The sequence below is a fragment of the Salvelinus fontinalis genome, chromosome 27 (assembly GCF_029448725.1).
Source record: "Salvelinus fontinalis isolate EN_2023a chromosome 27, ASM2944872v1, whole genome shotgun sequence".
In the NCBI taxonomy this organism is placed as follows: domain Eukaryota; kingdom Metazoa; phylum Chordata; class Actinopteri; order Salmoniformes; family Salmonidae; genus Salvelinus; species Salvelinus fontinalis.
Genome location: NC_074691.1, coordinates 5,222,548 through 5,249,536, shown reverse-complemented (window position 1 = coordinate 5,249,536; position 26,989 = coordinate 5,222,548). Strand labels below are relative to the sequence as shown.

Genomic DNA, 26,989 nt, shown 5'->3' with positions numbered 1-26,989 from the left:
AACCATAAGATGAGAGGAGGAGTGTCTAAAGTGGGATATAAAATATATATATATATATTTTATGTTTTTTTTGTTGTCTGAATACAGCTGTGTCGACCCTTTGGGAAGAATTAAACTTGGTTAAGCTTCTCTAGTGTCCGTGAGTTATTTACTCTGAAAAATAAGAACCTAACACCAGTAAAAGTGGTGGATCACCATTGGGCTTGACCAGAGTACCTGGATTTTTTGGTGTGGACATGTTATTCATGACGAATATTCAAATTGACTGTCTCTTGAAGTTGACGGCAGGTGTAGTTCTCTTCTCTGGAGCACTGCTGTATTCCCGGTGATCGGCGACGGCTGATCTTGTAGATCTGGGTCACGGCACCAATTTTGTAACCAACTTCACACAGCCCCCCCCAGAAGAAAGGCACACAGACACCCACACTTCAGGTTGACTCATCTTTTACTGCAGATTAAAACCAATCAAACAGTGATGACAGGCATTGACAGGACGGTCACAGCCACACGTTCACTGGTTAGGTAGGACATGAGATATCTTTAAGGTAGTGAGAAAATAAACATTCACTTAATATTTCAATAAATCACAAGCTAGCAATAGCTATCGTGACATTGTAGTGCAGTGACCAACAGTGCAAGTTATCTCGTCGTTAACATGGCTAGCTAAGCCAGTAAAAACTTGGTTAACTTGCCGAATTAGGTGTTAAATACATAAACTGTATATATTTATTTTGCCGTTAGTCGGAAGTTTACATACATGTTAGCCAAATACATTTTAAACTCAGTTTTCCACAATTTCTGACATTTAATACTAGTAAAAGTTCCCTGTCTTAGGTCAGTTAGGATCACCATTTTATTTTAAGAATGTGAAATGTCTTATTTCTTTCATCAAATTCCCAGTGGGCCAGAAGTTTACATACACTCAATTAGTAGAATTGTTTAACTTGGGTCAAAGGTTTCAGGTAGCCTTCCACAAGCTTCCCACAATAAGTTGGGTGAATTTTGGCCCATTCCTCCTGACAGAGCTGGTGTAACGGAGTCAGGTTTGTAGGCCACTGTAATGTATGTGTAACTGCAGGGAAGTCAGGCGCAGGAGAGCAGAATTGGGTAGCAAACGGAGCCCTTTATTACTGGTGTAACTGAGTCAGGTTTGGTGTAACTGAGTCAGGTTTGTAGGCCTCCTTGCTCGCACATGCTTTTTCAGATCTGCCCACAAATGTTCTATAGGCTTGAGGTCAGGGCTTTGTGATGGCCACTCCTATACCTTGACTTTGTTGTTCTTAAGCCATTTTTGTCACAACTTTGGAAGTATGCTTGGGGTCATTGTCCATTTGGAAGACCCATTTGCGACCAAGCTTTAACTTCCTGGCTGATGTCTTGAGATGTTGCTTCAATATCTCCACATAATTGTCATTCCTCATGATGCCATTTATTTTGTTAAGCGCACCAGTCCCTCCTGCAGCAAAGCACCCCCACAACATGTTGCCACCCCGGTGCTTCACGGTTGGGATGGTGTTCTTCGGCTTGCAAGCCTCCCCCTTTTTCCTCCAAACATTACATTTACATTTAACATTTAAGTCATTTAGCAGACGCTCTTATCCAGAGCGACTTACAAATTGGTGCATTCACCTTATGACATCCAGTGGAACAGCCACTTTACAATAGTGCATCTAAATCTTTTAAGGGGGGGGGGGGGGGCAGAAGGATTGCTTTATCCTATCCTAGGTATTCCTTGAAGAGGTGGGGTTTCAGGTGTCTCCGGAAGGTGGTGATTGACTCCGCTGTCCTGGCGTCGTGAGGGAGTTTGTTCCACCATTGGGGTGCCAGAGCAGCGAACAGTTTTGACTGGGCTGAGCGGGAACTGTACTTCCTCAGTGGTAGGGAGGCGAGCAGGCCAGAGGTGGATGAACGCAGTGCCCTTGTTTGGGTGTAGGGCCTGATCAGAGCCTGGAGGTACTGAGGTGCCGTTCCCCTCACAGCTCCGTAGGCAAGCACCATGGTCTTGTAGCGGATGCGAGCTTCAACTGGAAGCCAGTGGAGAGAGCGGAGGAGCGGGGTGACGTGAGAGAACTTGGGAAGGTTGAACACCAGACGGGCTGCGGCGTTCTGGATGAGTTGTAGGGGTTTAATGGCACAGGCAGGGAGCCCAGCCAACAGCGAGTTGCAGTAATCCAGACGGGAGATGACAAGTGCCTGGATTAGGACCTGCGCCGCTTCCTGTGTGAGGCAGGGTCGTACTCTGCGGATGTTGTAGAGCATGAACCTACAGGAACGGGCCACCGCCTTGATGTTAGTTGAGAATGACAGGGTGTTGTCCAGGATCACGCCAAGGTTCTTAGCGCTCTGGGAGGAGGACACAATGGAGTTGTCAACCGTGATGGCGAGATCATGGAACGGGCAGTCCTTCCCCGGGAGGAAGAGCAGCTCCGTCTTGCCGAGGTTCAGCTTGAGGTGGTGATCCGTCATCCACACTGATATGTCTGCCAGACATGCAGAGATGCGATTCGCCACCTGGTCATCAGAAGGGGGAAAGGAGAAGATTAATTGTGTGTCGTCTGCATAGCAATGATAGGAGAGACCATGTGAGGTTATGACAGAGCCAAGTGACTTGGTGTATAGCGAGAATAGGAGAGGGCCTAGAACAGAGCCCTGGGGGACACCAGTGGTGAGAGCGCGTGGTGAGGAGACAGATTCTCGCCACGCCACCTGGTAGGAGCGACCTGTCAGGTAGGACGCAATCCAAGCGTGGGCCGCGCCGGAGATGCCCAACTCGGAGAGGGTAGAGAGGAGGATCTGATGGTTCACAGTATCGAAGGCAGCCGATAGGTCTAGAAGGATGAGAGCAGAGGAGAGAGAGTTAGCTTTAGCAGTGCGGAGCGCCTCCGTGATACAGAGAAGAGCAGTCTCAGTTGAGTGACTAGTCTTGAAACCTGACTGATTTGGATCAAGAAGGTCATTCTGAGAGAGATAGCAGGAGAGCTGGCCAAGGACGGCACGTTCAAGAGTTTTGGAGAGAAAAGAAAGAAGGGATACTGGTCTGTAGTTGTTGACATCGGAGGGATCGAGTGTAGGTTTTTTCAGAAGGGGTGCAACTCTCGCTCTCTTGAAGACGGAAGGGACGTAGCCAACATAACGATGGTCATTATGACCAATGAGTTCTATTTTTGTTTCATCAGTCCAGAGGACATTTCTCCAAAAAGTACGATCTTTGTCTCCATTTGCAGTTGCAAACCGTAGTCTGGCTCTTTTTTATGGCAGTTTTGGAGCCGGGGCTTCTTCCTTGCTGAGCGGCCTTTCAGGTTATGTCGATTATAGGACTCGTTTTACTGTGGATATAGATACTTTTGTACTTGTTTCCTCCAGCATCGTCACAAGGTCCTTTGCTGCTGTTCTGGGATTGATTTGAACTTTTTGCACCAAAGTACGTTCATCTCTAGGAGACAGAACACGTCTCCTTCCTGAGCGGTATGACGGCTGCGTGGTCCCATGGTGTTTATACTTGCGTACGATTGTTTGTACAGATGAACGCGGTTACCTTCAGGCTTTTGGAAAATTCTCCCAAGGATGAACCAGACTTGTTGAGGTCCACATTTTCTTATCTGAGGTCTTCGCTGATTATATTTTGATTTTCCCATGTTGTCAAGCAAGGAGGCACTGAGTTTGAAGGTAGGCCTTGAAATACATTTATAGGTACACCTGCAATTGACTCAAATGATGTAAATTAGCCTGTCAGAAGCTTAGCCATTACACAATTTTCTGGAATTTTCCAAGCTGTTTAAAGGCACAGTCAACTTAGTGTATGTAAACTTCTGACCCACTGTAATTGTGATACAGTGAATTATAAGTCAAATCTGTCTGTAAACAATTGTTGGAAAAATATCTTGTGTCATGCACAAAGTAGATGTCCTTACCGACTTGCCAAAACTATAGTTAGTTAACAAGAAATTTGTGGAGTGGTTGAAAAACAAGTTTTGATGACTCCAGCCTAAGTGTATGTGAACTTCCGACTTCAACTGTACATAGTCACATTCGCTATTGACTTTAGGATATATGATCCCGTTTTCCAACGACACTTGTTATGCAGTTTTTTTTTTATACAGAGGAAGGAGACGCGAACCTGCTCTCAGAATATCTCTGACTGAGGAGCAGACCAACTTCCCAAATACGGGAGAAGCACTCAAAACCCACTAGTTGTTCTTTCAAAGAAAATAATACAAGTCCGAAGACCTCTTCTATTACCAACCTTACTACAATGGAAGCAAATATTCGTATGAATTCAGCAACACATAATGAAAGGTAACTTTATTTCACCCCTTTTCCTGAAGTGAATGGTTTCACCCACTACTCTACCTGTGAACTGCGGCGTTCTTTGATGTCTACATTGCGCGCGAGGTTGATGGAAACTCTACATTTTCATTTTGTCACACTAAGCCAGACAGAAAATGCTACCTGCTCCCATAAGAGGCAATCAGCAATTGATACTAACTTCAATCTACTAGCCCTATAATGAAATTTATTTTGAAATTTCATCTGATGGGTTCTTTGAATCAGTACACCACACACACACGATATCTAGCGGTATACAGTATATGACAGCCACCTAGCTAGAATTGACATGCACCCCTACTGAAATGTCAAAAGCTAACTAGCCAGCATTGGCAATTATCAATAGATTTGCGCTACCTGCTCCATAAGAGGTGATCAGCAATGTATACTAGCTTCAATCTATCTCTGTAATGAATATAGTCTATATAATTTCCCCCCCGACATTCGATGGGTTCTTTGAATCATGAACGTTAAACCACACACACAATCTCTAGCCAGCTGACCGCAGCCGTACTAAATTGTCAAAAGCCTGCACCCTCTTTTTCCAGTTGAGCGCACACACAGCGTTGCCACCTCGTTAATAATAGAGTGCCTTCAGAATGTATTCATACCTCTTTTGACTTATTCCACATTTTGTCGTGTTACAGCCTGATTAAATACAATTTACATCTCACTCATCTGCACATAGTACTCAATCATGACAAAGTGAAAATATATTTTTAGACATTTAATTGCTATTTTTTTTTTTTTTTTTTTTTTCTATTTGATTTACACAACATACATAGCACTTTGAAGGTGCGTAATATATGTTTATTAGAACCCCTTGTTGGATGGGGATTTGATTTGAACAGACCTCCAGGCTGTTTAATGGCTATTTGACCAAGAAGGAGAGATGGAGTGCTGCGTCAGATGACCTGGCCTTCACAATCACCTGACCTCAACCCAATTGAGATGGTTTGGGATGAGTTGGACCGCGGCGTGAAGGAAAAGCAGAGGGAACTCCGTGGGAACTCCTTCAAGATTGTTGGAAAAGCATTCCAGATAAAGCTGATTGAGAGAATGCCAAGAGTGTGCACAGCTGTCATCGAGGCAAAGGGTGGCTACTTTGAAGAATCTCAAATATAAAATATATTTTGATTTAACACTTTTTGGTTACTACATGATTCCATATGTGTTATGTCATAGTTTGTCTTCACTATTATTCTACAATGTAAAAATAAAGAAACCATTGAATGAGTAGGTGTCCAAACTTTTGACAGGTACTGTATATAAAATGCTTCTTATTGTAGTCTTTGCTCGGCATCAGACAAGTTTTGTGCTTCAGTTGCACTTCTAAACTCGGATGAGAATTCACAACAGGCATTCCATCAGTAGACAGCGCTCTTACTGATCTGTAGCTACTTTTCTCCAGTACTTTTTGCTTGTAAATGTCCAAACTCACCAAAAATGACTTTTCAGTAGCTACTACTTATATAACTTTTTGAGCTAGATTGCCAGTCTTTGTAATTTGTTTTTCATTTGCGCTCGTTAGCATATTTAGCTAGCAGTCTTCATATTGAAAGATGCTATTAGTTTGTGCAAATGTTGTTAGCAATCTGGTAACAGATGCCCAATTAGCTTTTTTTGTGCCCCTTGTGTACTAAGACGGCAATACTGTAAATCCTGCGATGAAAAAGGCTGGCACAACTAAATGAAAATCTGGATCCTGCCCTATCCTAGTTAATGGATGATTTGATATCCAACCGAGCCCACCAACATGTAGAACAATTAACTAGATCCTAGCACAGTTCTTTCAGAATGTGAATGTCATTCATGTATTGTTTTTGTGTCGTTCACAGAATGGGACAAAGAAATCGTGGGACTTCATGCGAACTCATGACAGGTGAGCTTCTATCTGCCATTGACCCGTTTCATTGTTAAGAGAAACTGTGCTAGAGATTGGGTGTACTCGCATGAACACACTTAAACACACACTCGTTCAACTACCTAATTGGCCTCGCTGTCAGCTGAGAGGAGTCCCTAAAGGTCAGATGTGAAGACCTTCAAAATCCCACATGACCCCCCCCTTCCCAACGTTTTCCTATACCCTTCACTTTGACTTGCTACCTAATAAACTAACAAAGTATAATATTGAGGCCATTTCCTTGAACTTTGGAAAGCCCAGACAATTTCTCCCTTCAGTCAGTATACGCTCTAGGCATTTCTTGTGGACATTTTAAAATCTGAGGTATGAGTTGACACTATTGTACCTAGGGACATTTTTGGCCAATACCGATATTTTCCTTGCCAAAATACCCGATACCGATATTAAAACATTTAGTGGCCGTTTAAGCATTCTAGTACAGTTAAATAGTTGAAACACACAAACTGACCAAAAAGTTATTTTGTTGGCATATCCCCATTACCAGTAAAACATAATCAAAACCAATTTCTTTCATTTGCTGTGCTGTTTCGTTGTTCATTTGTAAAGTCGTTTTTATTCTCAACCAAGATTTCGTCAAGCAGTGAAGTTTCAGCTCTGTCCGTGGCCTCTCTTCCTCGGTGCACACTGTCACTGTGTCCGTTTCCGTCTTGTCCAGCTGTATCTGTAACATTTCACGTAAACCCTGTTTCTTGTCTGCATCGAAGTTGCGGTCCTTGTACCTAGCATCGAACATGGTGGCGACACAGGAAAGCGGCTCAGAGAGAATGCCACCGACTCGCTTGTTCACAGCTTCTAGTGGAGTACATTTGCAAGTTTTAACCCCACGGTCTGTGTTGGCAGTTTTGTTGAGCAGGCGTTTCGTGAAGCTAATAGCAGTGACGCCCATAGCAAGTAGCTCATGGATGTGCGTTTCAACAATACTGTGTAACTCCGGTATGGCTACATCTGAAAAATAGCGCCTACTTGGTAGTGTGTACCGGGGCCCGAGGTGCTCGACCAGTCGGCAAAAGCCAACATCCACGACAGAGAGCGGTTGATTGTCAAGGGCAATGAATTCCATTATCTTGGCGTTAATGGATTTCGCATTTTGAGTTGTCTCACTAAAAATCATTGCAAATTACAAAAAGTTTAAGAACAAATTTACTCACCTACTTTGGATATCCAAAAAAAACAAATTCCAAGAATCATTAAATAATATAAAGTCAACTTGGAAAATCATCAATCAACTGTTGGAATGGTTGTAGATGGAGTTCTTGTTCATCTCAATTGTTGGAAATAAGACCTATCGTGTTCCTGATGTTATTTCATGTGACTTTTCTGTAACTTTTTTGGTGAATGTGGGTTCCTCTGTCAAAGAAAATTGAGAATACTTCTGGAAATCCCTTAGATTACATGAAGGGACATTATATATATATATATATATATATATATATACACTTGCAGTATCAAGGTTCTTATTAGCTATTTCCAGCCTTAGCTGAGACGACGAGCAAATAATTCGTTTTTAGATTTTACAGCGCCTTACACAACATGTATCTGCTCATCTCCCTAATCACCCCATTCACTCTGTCCAATTTGAAATATAGTTGAGTAGTGGAGACCAGAGTCTATCAAACTTGGGCTGTCTCTTGCGGAGCTCATAAGTGAGCTTTTCAAGAGGGAGAAAGTCAACAATCTGGTCAATCAACATTTTAAATGTAGGAGAGGTATTAGAGGCCCACAATAGAATAATACATTTCTTAGCAAAGTATGTAATAGTCATAAGCACATTTTCTCTGTCAGGATCAAGAACAAAGTCCTGCTGGGCATTAAGAAGAAAGATACACGGGGTCATATCAAACTGTACATCCAGTATTTTCTGTGCAGCACTATGTATAGATTGCCGAAATTATGCTCTAATCTATGGATTTCACATGACTGGGCAGAGGGGCACAGTCATGGTTGGGCCTGGGTGGTCATAGGCTCGCCCACTGTGTAGCCAGGTCCAGCCAATCAGAATGAGTTTTCCTCCATAAATTAGTATTACAGACAGAAATACTCCTCTGTTACATCAGGTGGCTGGTCTCAGTCGACCCCTTAGGTGAAGAAACCAGAGATCCTGGGCTGGCGTAATTACATGTGGCCTGCGGTTGAGAGGCCGGTTGGACGTACTGGCAAATTCTATAAAACGACGTTGGAGGCGGCTTATGGTAGAGAAATTAACGTGCAACAGCTCTGGACATTTTTGCAGTCTGAATGCCAATTGCGCGATCCCTTAACTTGAGACATCTGTGTCATTGTGTTGTGACAACTGCATATTTTAGTGGCCTATTATTCTCCCAATAACGAAGTTCACCTGTAATGCTGTTTAATCAGCTTCTTGATATTTCACACCTGTCGGGTGGATGGATTATCTTGGCAAAGGAGAAATGCTCACTAACGGGGATGTAAACAAATTTGAGCACAAAATATGAGAGAAATAGGCTTTTTGTGCATATGGAACATATCTAGGAGGTTTTATTTAAAAAAATGGGACCAATACTTTACATGATACGTTTTATATTTTTGTTTAGAATTTGAGGACTATCCATGGACATATTACACTGCCAAAATGTATGGCTTGTGTTTGTATTCTAATTTTGGTATGAAATCACTATCTCATTTTGTGGAGTAAACGCTCAACTATCATCAACACAACAGGGCGACTTCCTTCTTAAACTAGAACGATGTAATTCAAATAGCATATTTTCAAGTTTGTGCCCTTCTGTAGCTACATTAGGAAGAAGGAATTAGGGCAGTCTGGGCAGATATGTATTTTGTAGTTGATTTCTGTAAGCAGGAAATTGGTGCACTGTGTGTGATGTCATGTAATATAGTTAATTTAGTTTATTAACAATATTATTACTTCACTTTTGCTTGTGCCCCAAAAAATTGTAAATTAAACAAACTGAATAATTTTTCTCTTCTCCCCCTTTTATTTCCAGTGTTTCGGTGCTGATCTTCAACACCACCTCACACTGCTTCATCTTGGTCAAGCAGTTCCGTCCAGGTAAAACTCCCTACTTAATTTCTCCTCGACCAATCAAATCATGTTTGCTCCGTAAGAACAACCTTTTGCTAAGGACTGGGAATTGACATTCCTTTTCATAGTTATTTGACAATGAAGAGGGACAGGAATTGAAAGTAAGGTGGAGAAAGTGTTAGAAGGGCGTGGGTCAGAATCGAACCCACCACAACCTTTCTTCATCACTGTCGGGAAGTGCTGCTATTGTCACATTGCAAGTTTCCTAGCCAGCACCTGTGTATTATATTGGATTTTGCTGAACTGCCACTTGAGCCTGTCAAGTGGAACAATATCCCCCGTAACACGTGGCCCGGGATCGGTCTGGCACTGTCGCGGCTTGTCTACTACCGAGAAAGGGCTAACATGCTCTCTCCTCCCGGCCTCCAGCCACCTTTACACCTGTGGTGGTCACCAGGGTTCGGGTCTATGTTGTATCTGCCAAAGCAGCAGCTACTCTTCCTGGGGTCCAGCAAAATTAAGGCAGTTAAACAATTAAAAAAAACATTACTATACATTCACAACAGGATTTACAATACTTTAAGTGTGTGCCCTCAGGCTCTTACGCTACTACCACAAATCTACAACACAATATAGTGTATAGTGCGTATGTTATTGTGTGTGTATGCATGTGTCTGTGCCTATGTTTGTTTGTTGCTTCACAGCCCCCGCTGTTCCATAAGGTGTATTTTTAACTTTTTTTAAAATTTAAATCTGATTCTACTGCTTGCATCAATTGCCTGATGTGAAATAGAGTTCCATGTAGTCATGGCTCTTTGTAGTACTGTGCGCCTCCCGTAGTGTGTTCAGGATTTGGGGATTGTAAAAAGAGACCTCTGGTGGCATGTGTTGTTGGGTATGCATGGGTGTCCGAGCTGTGTTCTAGTAGTTTAAACAGACAGCTCGGTACATTCGGCTTGTCAACACTTGACGTCAGTCTCTCTTCCACTTTGAGCCATGGGAGATTGACTTGCATATCATTAATGTTAGCTCTTAGTGTACTTTTAAGGGGCCAGCCGTGCACACCCTGTTCTGAGCTAATTGCAATTTTCCTAAGTCCCTCTGTGGCACCTGACCTCACGACTGAACAGTAGTCTAGGTCCGACAAAACTAGGGCCTGTAGGACCTGCCTTGTTGACGGTGTTTAAGAAGGCAGAGGAGCGCTTTATTATGGACAGACTTCTCCCCATCTTAGCTACTATATTCCATGGCTACATCAAGCTTGTGACTTTACAAACTTGTTGGATGCATTTACAGGTTTTTTTTGTTTGTTTTGTATTATGTTTAGCCCAAAAGGAAGTGAACGGTGAACGATGTATTGTCATTTTGGAGTCACTTTTATTGTAAGTAAGAATAGAAGATGTATCTGAACATTTCTACATTTATGTCGATGCAACACTAATTATGGATGATCATGAATGAATTGTGAATAACTGAGAAAGTTAGAGGGACCAAGATCATATCCCCTCTAAAATACAATGCTAATCTCCTCTGCTATTTATAATGGGTTAGAGGTTTATTATGTTTTGTAGCCTCAACTTTCTCACTCATTATTCATGATTTTTATTGCATTCAGGACTGGTGTTCAGAAACATCTTATCTACTAACTTATACAGAAAGTTACTCCAGTCATTATTGACCGTTCAGTTACTATTGGGCTAAACGTAAACTGAAACCCAACCAAAACAAGCTGAAAATACATCCAGCAAGTGCGTATAGTCAAAAGCTTGACGTAGTCATTGCGTGTTAGGAATATGGGACCAAATACTAAACTTTGGACTACTTTAATACACTAAGTGTTTTTTGTCCAAAAAGTGACGTCTTCAAACGGGGGGACTAGATATATATAAAATGCTTTAATTTCTGAGCAGTAAAACATATGAATGAAAATACCCTCAAATGAAAGGTGACATTCTGTACTGTCGCCTCATATGAAACATTTGATCTCAAATCCAAATCTTGGAGTATAGAACATTTTAGCTTCAATGTCGATGCATACGGAGGGAAGTGTATCTGTGTCCCAATTGTATTTTTTTTTTTTTTTTTAAAAAGTATATATATATATATTTTTTTTTTACCAGTCTCTTATTACGGTGTTGACTTCCACCAGCAAGGTTTTTACAAGTTCAGGGGTGTGTAGAGGTATGCGTGTAGTGATTTCTATAGGGGTACGATTTTACTATACAAAGTTTGTCAGAATCTTATTATATAATTTCAATGGTGGCCTATTTGAAGAATAAAAACGTAGACTTTTTGTATGAACTGCGCAATCCCTATTGTTGAGAAGTGAAAGGAATGATACCTTTTTCTCAGTGATGTATCTGGGTCCCCAGGTCACTATAGTGTAACACATGTTGCTATCTTGCTCTTCCCCATTCACTCTCCCTCCACCCTGTCGCAGCCGTGTACATGTGTGAGTGGGAGAGGACCAAGGAGCCAGCCGTGCAGGCAGCGGCGGGGGAGGAGGAAGAGGGGGCTGCGGCTGCAGCCACTGCTATCCCAGAAACTCCCATCGGCGAGACTCCCCAGGAGGAGGCTGTTGCTACGGCTGAGGGCGTCAAGACCCCCCAGCCCCCGGGCTCGGCGGGTATGACCTACGAGCTGTGTGCAGGCCTGGTGGACAAGGCCGACCTGTCGCTGGAGGAGATTGCCAGGCAAGAGGTGCTGGAGGAGTGTGGCTACGACGTGCCAGTCACCAAGCTGCGGAGGATCACCTCGTACAGGTGTGTGTGTGCGTGCACGTATGGCTCCCGGCTGAAGTTTCCCCTAGGTACAAATCTAGGAGTAGCTTCCCCTCCTGCAATCCTAACTGTATTCATTAGCTGGGAAAATGCAAAACTGACCCAAGATTAGCGTCTAGCTTCACACACACATCCATAGCTTCATACAGACACACACATCCATAGCTTCATACAGACACACACATCCATAGCTTCATACAGACACACACACCCATAGCTTCATACAGACACACACACCCATAGCTTCATACAGACACACACACCCATAGCTTCATACAGACACACACATCCATAGCTTCATACAGACACACACATCCATAGCTTCATACAGACACACACATCCATAGCTTCATACAGACACACACACCCATAGCTTCATACAGACACACACACCCATAGCTTCATACAGACACACACATCCATAGCTTCATACAGACACACACATCCATAGCTTCATACAGACACACACACCCATAGCTTCATACAGACACACACACCCATAGCTTCATACAGACACACACATCCATAGCTTCATACAGACACACACATCCATAGCTTCATACAGACACACACACCCATAGCTTCATACAGGTGCGCACACACACACGCTGTCGTGAATAATTGATTTGCTCAAAGTGTGTAAAATGCTGAACCCAAAGATGAGGTGAATGACTTCTATATTTAAAGATTTAATAGACAAACAGTAGGCATATTCTATTTATTTCACCTTTTATTTAACCAGGTAGGCAAGTTGAGAACAAGTTCTCATTTACAATTGCGACCTGGCCAAGATAAAGCAAAGCAGTTCGACACATTTAACAACACAGAGTTACACATGGAGTAAAACAAACATACAGTCAATAATACAGTAGAAAAATAAGTATATTTACAATGTGAGCAAAGGAGGTGAGATAAGGGAGGTAAAGGCAATAAATAGGCCATGGTGGCGAAGTAAATACAATATAGCAATTAAAACACTGGAATGGTAGATGAGTGTGCAAAGAAGAAATACTGGGGAGCAAAATATATCAATACAGTAGGGAAAGAGGTAGTTGTTTGGGTTATTTATAAATGGGCTATGTACAGGTGCAATGATCTGTGAGCTGCTCTGACAGCTGGTGCTTGAAGCTAGTGAGGGAGATAAGTGTTTCCAGTTTCAGAGATTTTTGTAGTTTGTTTCAGTCAATGGCAGCAGAGAACTGGAAGGAGAGGTGGCCATAAAAGGAATTGGCTTTGGGGGTGACCAGTGAGAGATACCTGCTGGAGCGCGTGCTACGGGTGAGTGCTGCTATGGTGACTAGCGAGCTGAGATAAGGCGGGACTTTACCTAGCAGGGTCTTGTAGATGACCTGGAGCCAGTGGGTTTGGCCACGAGTATGAAGCGAGGGCCAGCCAACGAGAGCGTACAGGTCGCAGTGGTGGGTAGTATATGGGGATTTGGTGACAAAACGGATGGCACTGTGATAGACTGCATCCAATTTGTTGAGTAGAGTGTTGGAGGCTATTTTGTAAATGACATCGCCGAAGTCGAGGATTGGTAGGATGGTCAGTTTTACGAGGGTATGTTTGGCAGCATGGGTGAAGGATGCTTTGTTGCAAAATAGGAAGCCAATTCTAGATTTAACTTTGGATTGGAATTGTTTTATGTGAGTCTGGAAGGAGAGTTTACAGTCTAACCAGACACCTAGGTATTTGTAGTTGTCCACATATTCTAAGTCAGAACCGTCCAGAGTAGTGATGCTGGACGGGCGGGCAGGTGCAGGCAGCGATCGGTTGAAGAGCATGCATTTAGTTTAACTTGTATTTAAGAGATAGGGACCAGAGCTACGGTAATCGGGCTGGCTTTGTAGTGCCTGTCCTGAATGGCTCGTTCATATGAATGGGCATATTGGAAGACTCCATGTCAGTAGGGATGGGATTTTGTAAATGGGTTATATTGGTATATTATATCATGAGAAACATGTTGCAATATATGTAATTCATTATGTTTAGCTGAGTGGAAAATGTAGGCTTTGATGAAGGTAATTGCTTAATTAATTAGTGCTGGGTATGTTCTGATGGGAGGGGCTTCCCCTACAAAAGGAGCCTCTCTTTCAGTTCCAGGGGGGAACCATTTTGGATTGAGCTGTTGATGGGGCAGCATTGTTTTTAGTTGTCCCATAATGGATACTTTGGATGGCAGTACTGTTGTTTTTCTTCCGGATTCACTACAGAAATACTTTTGTGGCTCCTCCATATTTTAATTTGATAGAGGTTAGGTTTTTCAGTTTAGCCTACTGGCCTACTCTACGTGACAAATCACATTTTATTGGTCACATACACATGGTTAGCAGATGTTAATGCGAGTGTAGAGAAATGCTTGTGCTTCTAGTTCCGACCATGCAGTGTATCTAACATGTAATCTAACAATTTCACAACAACTACCTTATACACACACGTGTAAAGGAACGAATATGTACATATAAATATATGGATGAGCGATGGCCGAACGGCATAGGCAAGATGCAGTAGATGGTATCGAGGTGATGTCGACCGATTATGATTTTTCGATACTGATTATTGGAGGACCAAAATAAGCCGATACCAATTTTTATTTATTCTTTTTTTATATATTTTTATTTATAATAATGACAATTACAATAATACTGAATGAACACTTTTCTTTTAACTTAATATAATACATCAATAAAATCAATTTAGCCTCAAATAAATAATGAAACATGTTCAATTTGGTTTACATAATGCAAAAACAAAGTGAGGAAGAAAGTAAAAGTGCAATATGTGCCATGTAAGAAAGCTAACGTTTAAGTTCCTTGTTCAGAACATGAGAACATATGAAAGCTGGTGATTCCTTTTAACACAAGTCTTTTTTTATATTCCCAGGTAAGAAGTTTTAGATTGTAGTTATTATAGGACTATTTCTCTCTATACCATTTGTATTCCATATACCTTTGACTATTGGATGTTCTTATAGGCACTATAGTATTGCCAGTGTAACAGTATAGCTTCCGTCCCTCTCCTCGCCCCTACCTGGGCTCGAACCAGGGACACCGACAACAGCACCCTCGAAGCATCGTTACCCATCGCTCAACAAAAGCCGCAGCCCTTGCAGAGCAAGGGGAACTTCTACTTCAAGGTCTCAGAGCGAGTGACGACACCGATTGAAACGCTATTAGCACGCTCCCTGCTAACTAGCTAGCCTTTTCACATCGGTTACACCAGCCTAATCTCAGGAGTTGATAGGCTTGAAGTCATGAACAGCTCAATGCTTGAAGCACAGCGAAGAGCTGCTGGAAAATGCAGGAAAGTGCTGTTTGAATGAATGCTTACGAGTCTGCTGCTGCCTACCACCGCTCAGTCAGACTGCTCTATCAAATATAAAATCATACACTTAATTATAACATAATACACAGAAATACGAGCCTTATGTCATTAATATGGTCAAATCCGGAAACTATAATTTTGAAAACAAAACGTTTATTCTTTCAGTGAAATACGGAACCGTTCTGTATTTTATCTAACGGGTGGCATCCCTAAGTCTAAATATTGCTGTTACATTGCACAACCTTCAATGTTATGTCATAATTATGTACCGTTCTGGCAAATTAAATATGGTCTTTGTTAGGAAGAAATGGTCTTCACAGTTCGCAACGAGCCAGGCGGCCCAAACTGCTGCATATACCCTGACTCTGCTTGCACGGGACGCAATTTCCCTAGTTAAAAGAAATTCATGTTAGCAGGCAATATTAACTAAATATGCAGGTTAAAAAAAATATGTGCTTGTGTGTTGATTTGAAAGGCATTGATGCTTGTGGTTAGGTTCACATTGGTGCAACGACAGTGCTTTTTTCATGAATGCAATTGTTAACATTGCTAACATAATAATCCCCAGTTTACAATTGGCTCATTCATCCCCCTCCTCTCCCCTGTAACTACTCCCCAGGTCGTTGCTGCAAATGAGAACGTGTTCTCAGTCAACTTACCTGGTAAAATAACGGAAAAATTAAATAAATAAATAAATAAAAAATCATCACCCGTTTGGTGAAGTAGGCTGTGATTCGATGAGAAATAAAAAAATTAGGCACCGCATCGATTATATGCAACGCAGGAGAAGCTAGATAATCTAGTAATATCCTCAACCATGTGTAGTTAACTAATGATTATGTTAAAATGTATTGTTTTTTTTATAAGAAGTTTAATGCTAGCTAGCAACTTACCTTGGCTTCTTGCTGCTCTCGTGTAACAGGTAGTCAGCTTGCCACACAGTCTCCTCGTGGAGTGCAATGTTATCGGCCACAATCGGTGTGCAAAAATGCCGATTACTGATTGTTATGAAAACTTGAAATCGGCTATTAATCGGCTATTCCGATTAATCGGTTGACCTCTAGTATAGAGTACAGTATATACATATGAGATGAGTAATGTAGGGTATGTAAACATTATTTAAAGTGGCATTGTTGAAAGTGACTGATGCATCCAATTTTTAATTATTAAAGTGGCTAGAGATATGTCAGTATGTTGGCAGCAGCCACTCAATGTTAGTGATGGCTGTTTAACAGTCTGATGGCCTTGAGATAGAAGCTGTTTTTCAGTCTCTTGGTCCCAGCTTTGATGCACCTGTACTGACCTCGCCTTCTGGATGATAACAGGGTGAACAGGTAGTGGCTCGGGTGGTTGTTGTACTTGATCTTTTTGGCCTTCCTGTGACATTGAGTGGTGTAGGTGTCCTGGAGGGCAGGTAGTTTGCCCCCGGTGATGTGCAGACCTCACTACCCTCTGGAGAGCCTTGCGGATGTGGGCGGAGCAGTTGCCGTACCAGGCGGCGATAAAGCACGACAGGATGCTCTCGATTGTGCATCTGTAAAAGTTTGTGTTTTTAAGTGACAAGACACATTTCTTCAGCCTCCTGAGGATAGGGGGGTGCTCCCTCTGCTGTTTCCTGAAGTCCACGATCATCTCCTTTGTTTTGTTGACGTTGAGTGAGAGGTTGTTTTCCTGACACCACACACCGAGGGCCCTCACCTCCTCCCTGTAGGCCGTCTCGTCTTGGTCAGTAATCAAGCCTACCACTGTAGTGTCGTCTGCAAACTTGATGATTGAGTTGGAGGCGTGCATGGCCACGCAGTCGTGGGTGAACAGGGAGTACAGGAGAAGGCTGAGAACACACCCTTGTGGGGTCCCAGTGTTGAGGATCAGCGGGGTGGAGATGTTGTTTTCTACCCTCACCACCTGGGGGTGGCCCGTCAAAGTCCCAGACCCAGTTGAACAGGGCGGGGTCGAGACCCAGGGTCTCAAGCTTAATGATGAGTTTGGACGATACTATGGTGTTAAATGCTGCGCTGTAGTCAATGAACAGCATTCTTACATAGTTATTCCTCTTTTCCAGATCGGATAGGGCAGCGTGATGGTGATTGCATCGTCTGTGGATCTATTGGGGCGGTAAGCGAATTGGAGTGGTTCTAGGGTGACCGGTAGGGTGGAGGTGATATGATCCTTGACTAGTCTCTCAAAGCACTTCATGATGACAGAATTCCGTGCTACGGGGCGGTTGTCGTTTAGCTCAGTTACCTTAGCTTTCTTGGGAACAGGAACAATGGTGGCCCTCTTGCAGACTGGGATAGGGATTGATTGAATATGTCCGTAAACACACCAGCCAGCTGGTCTGCGCATGCTCTGAGGACGCGGCTAGGGATTTCATCTGGGCCGGCAGCCTTGCGAGTGTTAACACGTTTAAATGTTTTACTCACATCGGAGAAGGAGATCCCGCAGTCTTGGTAGTTGTCTGTGTTGGTGGCACTGTATTGTCCTCAAAGTGCGCAGATAAGTTGTTTAATTTGTCTGGGAGCAAGACGTTGATGTCCGCAATGGGGCTGTTTTTCTTTTGTAATCCGTGATTGACTGTAGACCCTGCCACATACCTCTCATGTCTGAGCCGTTGAATTGCGACTCCACTTTGTCTCTATATACTTACACTTTGCTTGTTTGATTGACTTGCGGAGGGAAAAACTACATTGTTTCTATTCGGCCATGTTTCCAGTTGCCTTGCCATAATTAAATGCAGTGGTACGTGCTTTCAGTTTTGCGCAAATGCTGCCATCAATCTACAGTTTCTGGTTAGGGAAGGTTTTAATAGTCATAGTGGGTACAACATTTCATACACTTCCTTATTAACTTGTTCACCGAGTCAACGTATACGTCAATGTTATTGTCTGAGGCTACCCGGAACATATCCCAGTCCACGTGATCGACGCAATCTTGAAGTGTGGAATCTGATTTTGTCAGACCAGCGTTGGATAGACCTAAGCATGGGGGTGACCTGTTTTAGTTTCTGCCTATAGGAGGGGAGCAACAAGATGGAGTCATGGTCAGATTTGCCAAAAGGAGGGCAGGGGAGGGCCTTGTATTCATTGCGGAAGTTAGAGTAGAAGTGGTCGAGTGTTACTCGCTCGTGTACTGCAACGATATGCAGATTAGAATTTAGGTAGCCTTGTTCTCAGATTAGCTTTGTTAAAATCCCCCGCTACAATAAATGCAGCCTCAGGATATATGGTTTTCGTAATGTCCAGTGAAGTTCCTTGATGGCCGTCTTGGTATCCGCTTGCTTGATATACACGGCTGTGACGATAACCGAGGAGAGTTGAGAGATACTATGGTCGGCATTTGATTGTGAGGAATTCTAGGTCAGGTGAACAAAAGGACTTGAGTTCTTGTTTGTTTTAGCTGCCTGTGGATGGTGTACAACTGATGTGCTATCTTCGGTAGCAGAAGCAATGGCTGTTGGAACTCTTGGATCCCAGCCAGGGTCTGGGGTGAGTGTTCCCGTAGGTGCAGGTCTAGGATCAGCTTTCCCTCCCGAATTCAGATCAGCATCTAGGGGCAACGTCACCCTACACCTCCCGCCGAACCTTTTACAGGATGATTTCCTGGATTCCTCAATCAGGATTAAGGGACCTTACTTGGCCCCTAGCTGTGGGCTCATTTTAGATGCCTGTGGACGGTGTTTTGATATGGCTGTCATGTGGGGAGAATTGAGGAATCTAAGTGTAGAGGGGAAGCCTGTCATGGGGATCCTCAAGCCCCAAAGAGGATCATCATCATCGCCCTATAGACACACTACACTCACCACTCCCTCTCCACCAACTCCAAGCTGGTGGTGTTTCACCTGGGATTGTCATGGTGATCTCTCAAAAGCTTTGGCATTGGTTTGGGACAATCTTTGATTTTGAACTGACTGCTAAAACCCTCCAAATTTAGCTGGATAACATTTGCTGTGTGAAATACTAAACAGGCTTACATGCCAGTCACCTGACCTTTGACCTCATGTGTGTGTCACCTCTCTCTCGACAGCTCCGGCGTAGGCGTGACAGGAGCCAAACAGACCATGTTCTACGCCGAGGTGTCGGACGAGAACCGCGTGGGCAAGGGCGGAGGCGTGCCTCAGGAGGGGGAGCTGATTGAAGTGGTCAAAGTGCCCCTCCACGAGGCCATGACCTTTGCCTACGACGAGAGTATCCCCAAGACCATGAGCGTCATCTTCAGCTTCATCTGGTTCCACAACAACATGTCGCCCAAGTACAAGATCTCCACCAACGTGTAACCCACCCAACCCCGTCCTTGCACTCTTGAGCCTGAGGTAGAAGTTGCAGTTAACAACAGATCTGGGATCAGAAGACCCTAACCCCAAGCCTTATCTTTACTATTAAGGGTATGGAGAAAAATATCTGACCCTGTGTCAGTGGTTAGAGACAACTTCAATCTACTCCCAACACCTTGCCTCTGACAATTTCCATATAAAATGGCCCCATGGCAACCATTTTTGTCTTGTTACTAACTGTGTTCTTTTTTGGGGGGGGGTTGTCAAATTTTTGGTCTTAATTCCTTTTCCTCTAAAACTTGCCATATTCACTTTTTGTTTGTGTAACTTTTTCCTCAGAGGTCACGAAGATGGCAACATCGCTCTTGTTCAGAGCTGCTCGTCTGCAGTTGATTTGATTACGTTCCAGGAGTGCAAAAATGTTGTTTCTTATTCAGTGCCAGAGCTTATCACATTCGACGGTCGTTGCTGAGTCTGTTAAATTACCACAGCTGTTCCAGGCACGCCTTGCTTACTTTCTCTATGATCTACACAGGGCATTTTTATCCAAGCCAAGCACTAACACTCCTAATTTAACAAATGAATGACTTGAGTAACTGCCGGGCTAGAAAAAAAAGTGTTTTCCCCTTTTGGGTCCCTCACGTCCAGGACTGGGGGACACTTCTCTAAGCAATACTTTGATAGTTGGTTGTTTGATCATGGTCTAAAAACAAATCAACATTTCAGTTTGCTTAGGCGTTTAGATATGTTGTAAGCATTGCATTGAATCCAGGGATGTCACTACAGTAGTGCGTGCTCTGAGGTCACAAGAAATTGTGCTTTCGATAGAGGCTTCTTTTAACTACCACAGGAATATCACCTACCTCTACACTGATAAGCTTTATTTCAGTTACTAATGTCACAATACCAGTACCACAACACTCCGTATCACAATACTCAGAGGTATTGTAATATCGTGATACTACACAATACTCATCACGATACTGCGATAATTCTGAGTATCGTGATACTGCGCATTGTGATAACACTAGTAACCACCATATGAATAATTGTGATATTGTGAGAACCTTCTGGTGGACAATTGCTCTCACACTTCTACATGTGTGTTAACAGGAAGGCTTCACCGATATTGGCTGAGAACGACAGCGTTCTTATGTATCTCAGACAGCGTTTCGTTTTTTCCTAATGAAGGAAAGTGATGTCGAGCCCCTATGACCCTGCTCCATTCTACGGAGGCTCAATGGGCGTTTTGTTTTGGGAAATTGAAAACCTAGCTTGTAACATGTCGGAGTAAGTTTAGCATGGTACTTAACCCAGCTTCCTGGAATAGCACCTCGAGCCCATAGTGCTGTTTTGTGATGTTTTTTAACCTGACGTGGGGGGAAAGTTGTTTTTTTGTTGATACTTGCACTGTGTGAGGCTCGAAGCAAAATGGTTGCTCTTTTTAACTTGGGCCATGTCTCTCAGCTTCACAACAGTTAAACCCCCCTTTCCCCCATGGCTGTTTTGGCCAGACCACTTCAAAACACCCCAATTTCCACAGAAATCGACAACAGCAGCTATCCAAGTCTATAGTGGTTTGAAACTAGGGTTGCAAAACGTTCCCAGGTTTTCAGTAATCCCGGATGGAGGATTCCCAGCTGTAGGATTCCATCCTCGATTATTCCCTCCAGTTTTACTATAAATCTTTCAAGCGGAATTTCTGAAAAACCTCGGAACTTGGGGAAAGGTTCCGAAATTGTGCAACCCTATTTGGGAAAGAAAGAGCTTAAGACAACAATCACTTATCGCTTAACGTCTTAGGTCGGATACGGTTTCCCCCTCTCGATGAGGTGACATTCAGGGATCCCCATTCTGCACCTTTTAGCCAAAGGCTTTTTAACCCTTGGGTATTGTACTGATGACAAATATGTCGTAACATTTTCTATGTAGTTTGCCAATATCACGGACTGTCAAAGTCCTAAATGGTTTATTGACAAATCTTCTCAAGAAAAACCTTTCTTTTGGCAAGATATGAATGTGTGGATTCATGGCCCCTTCCGCTAAAACTTGGTAAAGATCAGTGGTACTATACTGAACAAAAATATAAACGCAACATGCAATCATTTCAGATTTGACTGACTTACAGTTCATAGAAGGAATTCCGACTCTTGAAATTAATTCATTAGGCCCTAATCTATGTATTTCACATGACTGGGAATACAGATATGTATTTTTTGGTGATAGATACCTTTAAAAAAAAAAAAAAAAAGTATGGGTGTGGATCAAAAAACCAGTCAGTATCTGGTGTGACCACGATTTGCCTCATTCAACACATCTCCTTCTCATAGAGTTGATCAGGCTGTTGATTGTGCCTGTGGACTGTTGTCCCACTCCTTTTTAATGGCTGTGCAAAGCTGATGGATATTGGCAGGAACACGCTGTCTTGCACATCGATCCCAAACATGCTCAATGGGTGTCCATGGCTGGTGAGTATGCGGGCCATGGACAAACTGGGACATTTTCAGCTTCCAGGAATTGTATACAGGTCCTTGCAACATGAGGCTGTGCATTATCATGCTTAAACATGACGTCATTGCGACGGATGAATGGCACGACGATGGGCCTCCAGGATTTCGTATGCATTCAAATTGCCATCGGGTTAACTGTCCATGGCTTATGCCTACCCATAACTTGTGTTCTCCCTAACACAAGGTGTAATTGTTTTATTTTATTTAACCTTTATTTAACTTGGCAAGTCAGTTAAGTACAAATTCTTATTTACAATGACTGCCTACCGGGGAACCGTGGGTTTAACTGCCTTGTTCAGGGGGCAGAACGACAGATTTTTGTCTTGTCAGCTCAGGGATTCGATCGAGCAACCTTTTGGTTACTGGCCCAACGCTCTAACCACTAGGCTACCTGCTGTCCCGTAATTATCATGCTGTCAGCTTCTTGATATGCTACATCTGTCAGGTGGATGGATTATCTTGGCAAAGGAGAAATGCTCACTAACAGGGATGTAAACACACATTTGTAAACAACATTTGAGAGAAATAAGGTTTTGTGCGTATGGAACTTTTCTGGGATGTTTTATTTTAGCTCATGAAACATGGGACCAGCACTATACATGTTGCGTTTATATTTTTGGTGTGTACACACACAGTGCACTCAAAGTATTCAGACCCCTTCACTTTTTCCACATTTTGTTATTAAATCGTTTTTTGTCCCTCAATCTATACACAATATCCCGTAAATGAACAAGCAAAAACAGTGTTCAACATTTTTGCAAATCTATTAAAAATAAAAACTATTTACATAATTATTCAGACTCTGTACTCTAGGAAGTCTTGGTGGTTTCAGAAGTCTTCAATTTAAGAATGATGGAGGCAACTGTGTTCTTGGGGGACCTTCAATGTTGCAGAAATGTGTTGGTACCTTTCCCCAGATCTGTGCCTCGACACAATCCTGTCTCAGAGCTTTATAGAAAATTCCTTTGACCTCATGGCTTGGTTTTTGCTCTGACATGCACTGTCAATTGTAGGATCTTATATAGACCGGTGCGTTGTGTGCCTTTCCAAATCATGTCCAATCAAGTTGTAGAAACATCTCAAGGATGATCAATGGAAACAGGATGAGCTCAAGTTAGTCTCATAGCAAAGGGTCTGAATACTTAAGTAAATAAAAATGTGTGTTTTTTATTTTTAATAAATTTGCAAAAACTTGTTTGCGCTTTGTCATTATGGGCGTTGTGTGTGAATTGCTTTTAGAATAAGGCTGTAAATGTGCAAAAAGTCAAGGTCTGAATACTGTTTGTGTGTGTATATATAAAGTGTTAAACAAATACGTATATTTATATTTGAGATTCTTCGAAGTAGCCACCCTTTACCTTGACAGCTTTGCACACTTTTGGCATGCTCTCAACCTGCTTCACCTGGAATGCTTTACCAAACGTCTTGAAGGAGTTCCCACATATGCTGAGCACTTGTTTGCTGCGATCCAACTCATCCCAAACCATCTCAATTGGGATGAGGTCGGATGATGGTGGAGGCCATGTCATCTGATGCAATACTCCATCTCTCCTTAGTCAAATAGCCCTTACACAGCCTGGAGGTGTGTTGGGTCATTGTCCTGTTGAAAAACAAGTGATAGTCCCACTAAGCGCAAACCAGATGGGATGGCCTATCGCTGCAGAATGTTGTGGTAGCCATGCTGGTTAAGTGTGCCTTGAATTCTAAATAAATCAGTGTCACCAGCAAAGCACCATCAGACCTCTTCCTGCATGCTTCACGGTGGGAACCACACATGCGGAGATCGTCCTCACAAAGACACGGCGGTTGGAACCAAAAATCTCATATTTGGACTCATCAGACCAAAGGACAGATTTCCACCGGTCTAATGTCCATTGCTCGTGTTTATTGGCCCAAGCAAGTGTCTTCTTCTTATTGGTGTTCTTTAGTAGTGGTTTCTTTGCAGCAATTTGACCATGAAGTCCTGATTCACACAGTCTCCTCTGAACAGTTGATGTTGAGATGTGTCTGTTACTTGAACTCTGAAGCATTTATTTGGGCTGCAATTTCTGAGGATGGTAACTAATGAACGTATCCTCTGCAGCAGAGGTAACTCTGGGTCTTCCTTTTCTGTGGCGGTCCTCATGAGAGCCAGTTTCATCATAGAGCGTGATGGTTTTTGCGACTGGACTTGAAGAAACTTTCAAAGTTCTTGACATTTTCTGGATTGACTGTCCTTCATGTCTTAAAGTAATGGACTGTTGTTTCTCTTTGCTTATTTGAGCTGTTCTTGACATAATAGGGCTATCTTCTGTATACCACCCTACTGTGTCACAGCACAACTGATTTGCTCAAAAGCAATTCCACATTAACTTTTAACAAGGCAGATCTGTTAACCTGTTTGGGCGCATGAATCGCTAGCAGGACACCTACGACAACATCCGGTGAAATTGCATAGAGCGAAATTCAAAATCCAAAAATCGTAAACATTCATAAATACAAGTGTCATACATCATTTAAAAGCTTAATTTGTTAATCCAACCGCGTTGTCATATTTCAAAAAGGCTTTACGGCGAAAGCATACCATGCGATTATCTCTGGACAGCGCCCCACATCAAAATACTTTTTCAGCCAGCACAGGCTTCACAAAATCACAAATAGCGATTTAAATAAATCACTTACCTTTTGAAGATCTTCCTCTGTTTGCAATCCCAAGGGTCCCTGCTACACAATGAATGGTCGTTTTGTTCGATAAAGTTCTTCTCTATATCCAAAAAAGTTTAGTTGGCTGTTTAGTTGGCGCCAATGATCTCAGTAATGCACTCATTCAACATGCATACAAACAAATCCAAAAAGTTGCCTGTAAAGTTCGTCCAAACATGTCAAACGATGTTTAAAATTAATCCTCAGGTACTCTAATATCTAAATAAACAATACTATTTAAGACGGAGAATAGTATGTTCAATAACGAAGAGTGCGCACCTCATTCATGCGCCTTGGAAAAACTACAAATACTTGCTCATTTTTCAAAAAACAAGCCTGAAACCCTTTCTAAAGACTTAACATCTAGTGGAAGCCATAGGAACTGCAATATGGGTCCTATCTATTTCTATTTCCCATAGGCTAGCATAGAAATGGCATGTGACCTCAGGGGAAAAAAAGGTCTGGATGTATTTTCCTCGGATTTTCGCCTGCCATATCAGTTCTGTTATACTCACAGACATACTTTTAACAGTTTTAGAGACTTAAGAGTGTTTTCTATCCAATGCTACCAAGTATGTGCATATCCTAGCTTCTGGGTCTGAGTAACAGGCAGTTTACTTTGGGCACGTCAGTTATCTGGAATTCAGAATAATAAAGAGTATGCTAATGAAGAATTTAAATGCATTCCAGGTGACTACCTCATAAAGCTGATTGAGAGAATGCCACAAGTGTGCAAAGCTCTCATCAAAGCAAAGGGTGGCTACTTTGATGAATCTCAAATATAAAATATATTTTGACACATTTAACACTTTTTGGTTACTACATGATTTCATATGTTCCATAGTTTTGATGTCTTCACTATTATTCTACAATGTAGAAAATGGTAAAAATAAAAACCCTTGAGTAGGTGTGTCCATACTTTTACGTTGTACTGTGTATATATACAGTTGAAGTCGGAAGTTTACATTCACCTTAGCCAAATACATTTAAACTCAGTTTTTCACAATTCCTGACATTTAATCCTAGTAAAAATTCCCTGTTTTAGGTCATTTAGGATCACCACTTTATTTTAAGAATGTGAAATGTCAGAATAATAGATGAGAGAATTAAATTTTCTGCTTTTATTTTTTTCATCACATTCCCAGTGGGTCAGAAGTTTACATACACTCAATTGTAATTTGGTAGCATTGCCTTTTAAATTGTTTAACTTGGGTCAAACGTTTTGGGTAGCATTCCACAAGCTTCCCACAATAAGTTAGGGCTTTGTGATGGCCACTCCAATACCTTGACTTTGTTATCCTTAAGCCATTTTGCCTCAACTTTGGAAGTATGTTTGGGGTCATTGTCCACTTGGAAGACCCATTTGCGACCAAGCTTTAACTTCCTGACTGATGTCTTGAGACGTTGCTTCAATATATCCACATAATTGTTATTTCTCATGATGCCATCTATTTTGTGAAGTGGTCTGACCAATTGGAATCCACGCTTAAAGATTGTTTTGATCACGTGGACTGGGAAATGTTCCGTGCAGCCTCAGAGAATAACATTGATTTATATGCTGATTCGGTGAGTGAGTTTATAAGGAAGTGCATTGGAGATGTTGTACCCACCTTAACTATCAAAACCTACCCTAACCAGAAACTGTGGATAGATTTTGGCATTCGCGCAAAACTGAAAGCGTGAACCACCGCATTTAACCATGGAAAGATGACTGGGAATATGGCCAAATATAAACAGTGTAGTTATTCCCTCCGCAAGGCAAGCGAAATGTCGGTATAGGAACAAAGTGGAGTCGCAATTCAACGGCTCAGACATGAGATGTTTGTGGCATGGTCTACAGGCAATTATGGACTACAAAAAGAAAACTAGCCATGTCACGGACACCGACGTCTTGCTTCCAGACAAACCTAACACCTTTGCCCACTTTGAAGATAATACGCGGCCCGCTACCAAGGACTGCACCGCCTCCTCCGTGGGCGACGTGAGTAAAACATTTAAACGTGTTAACCGTTGCTGGCCCAGACAGCATCCCTAGGTGCATCCTCAGAGTATGCGCAGACCAGCTGGCTCCCTATGCCAGTCTGCTGTCCACACATGCTTCAAGATGGCCACCATTGTTGCTGTACCCAAGAAGGCAAAGATAACTGAACTAAATGACTAGCACTCACTTCT

At 42.5% G+C, this 26,989-nt stretch overlaps 1 protein-coding gene across 1 annotated transcript in view; it reads left to right on the top strand.

The window, feature by feature from the left end:
* LOC129824900 (uridine diphosphate glucose pyrophosphatase NUDT14-like) overlaps positions 1–25,735 on the top strand; it is a 37,685-nt gene extending 11,950 nt beyond the window's left edge. The window contains exons 2-5 of the mRNA XM_055884455.1: positions 6,165–6,208; positions 9,214–9,278; positions 11,692–12,013; positions 19,379–25,735. Of these exons, the coding sequence (XP_055740430.1) occupies positions 6,165–6,208; positions 9,214–9,278; positions 11,692–12,013; positions 19,379–19,628 (681 nt within the window). The 3' untranslated portion in view covers positions 19,629–25,735. The remainder of the gene's footprint in view (positions 1–6,164; positions 6,209–9,213; positions 9,279–11,691; positions 12,014–19,378) is intronic.
* Positions 25,736–26,989: the final 1,254 nt, after the last annotated feature.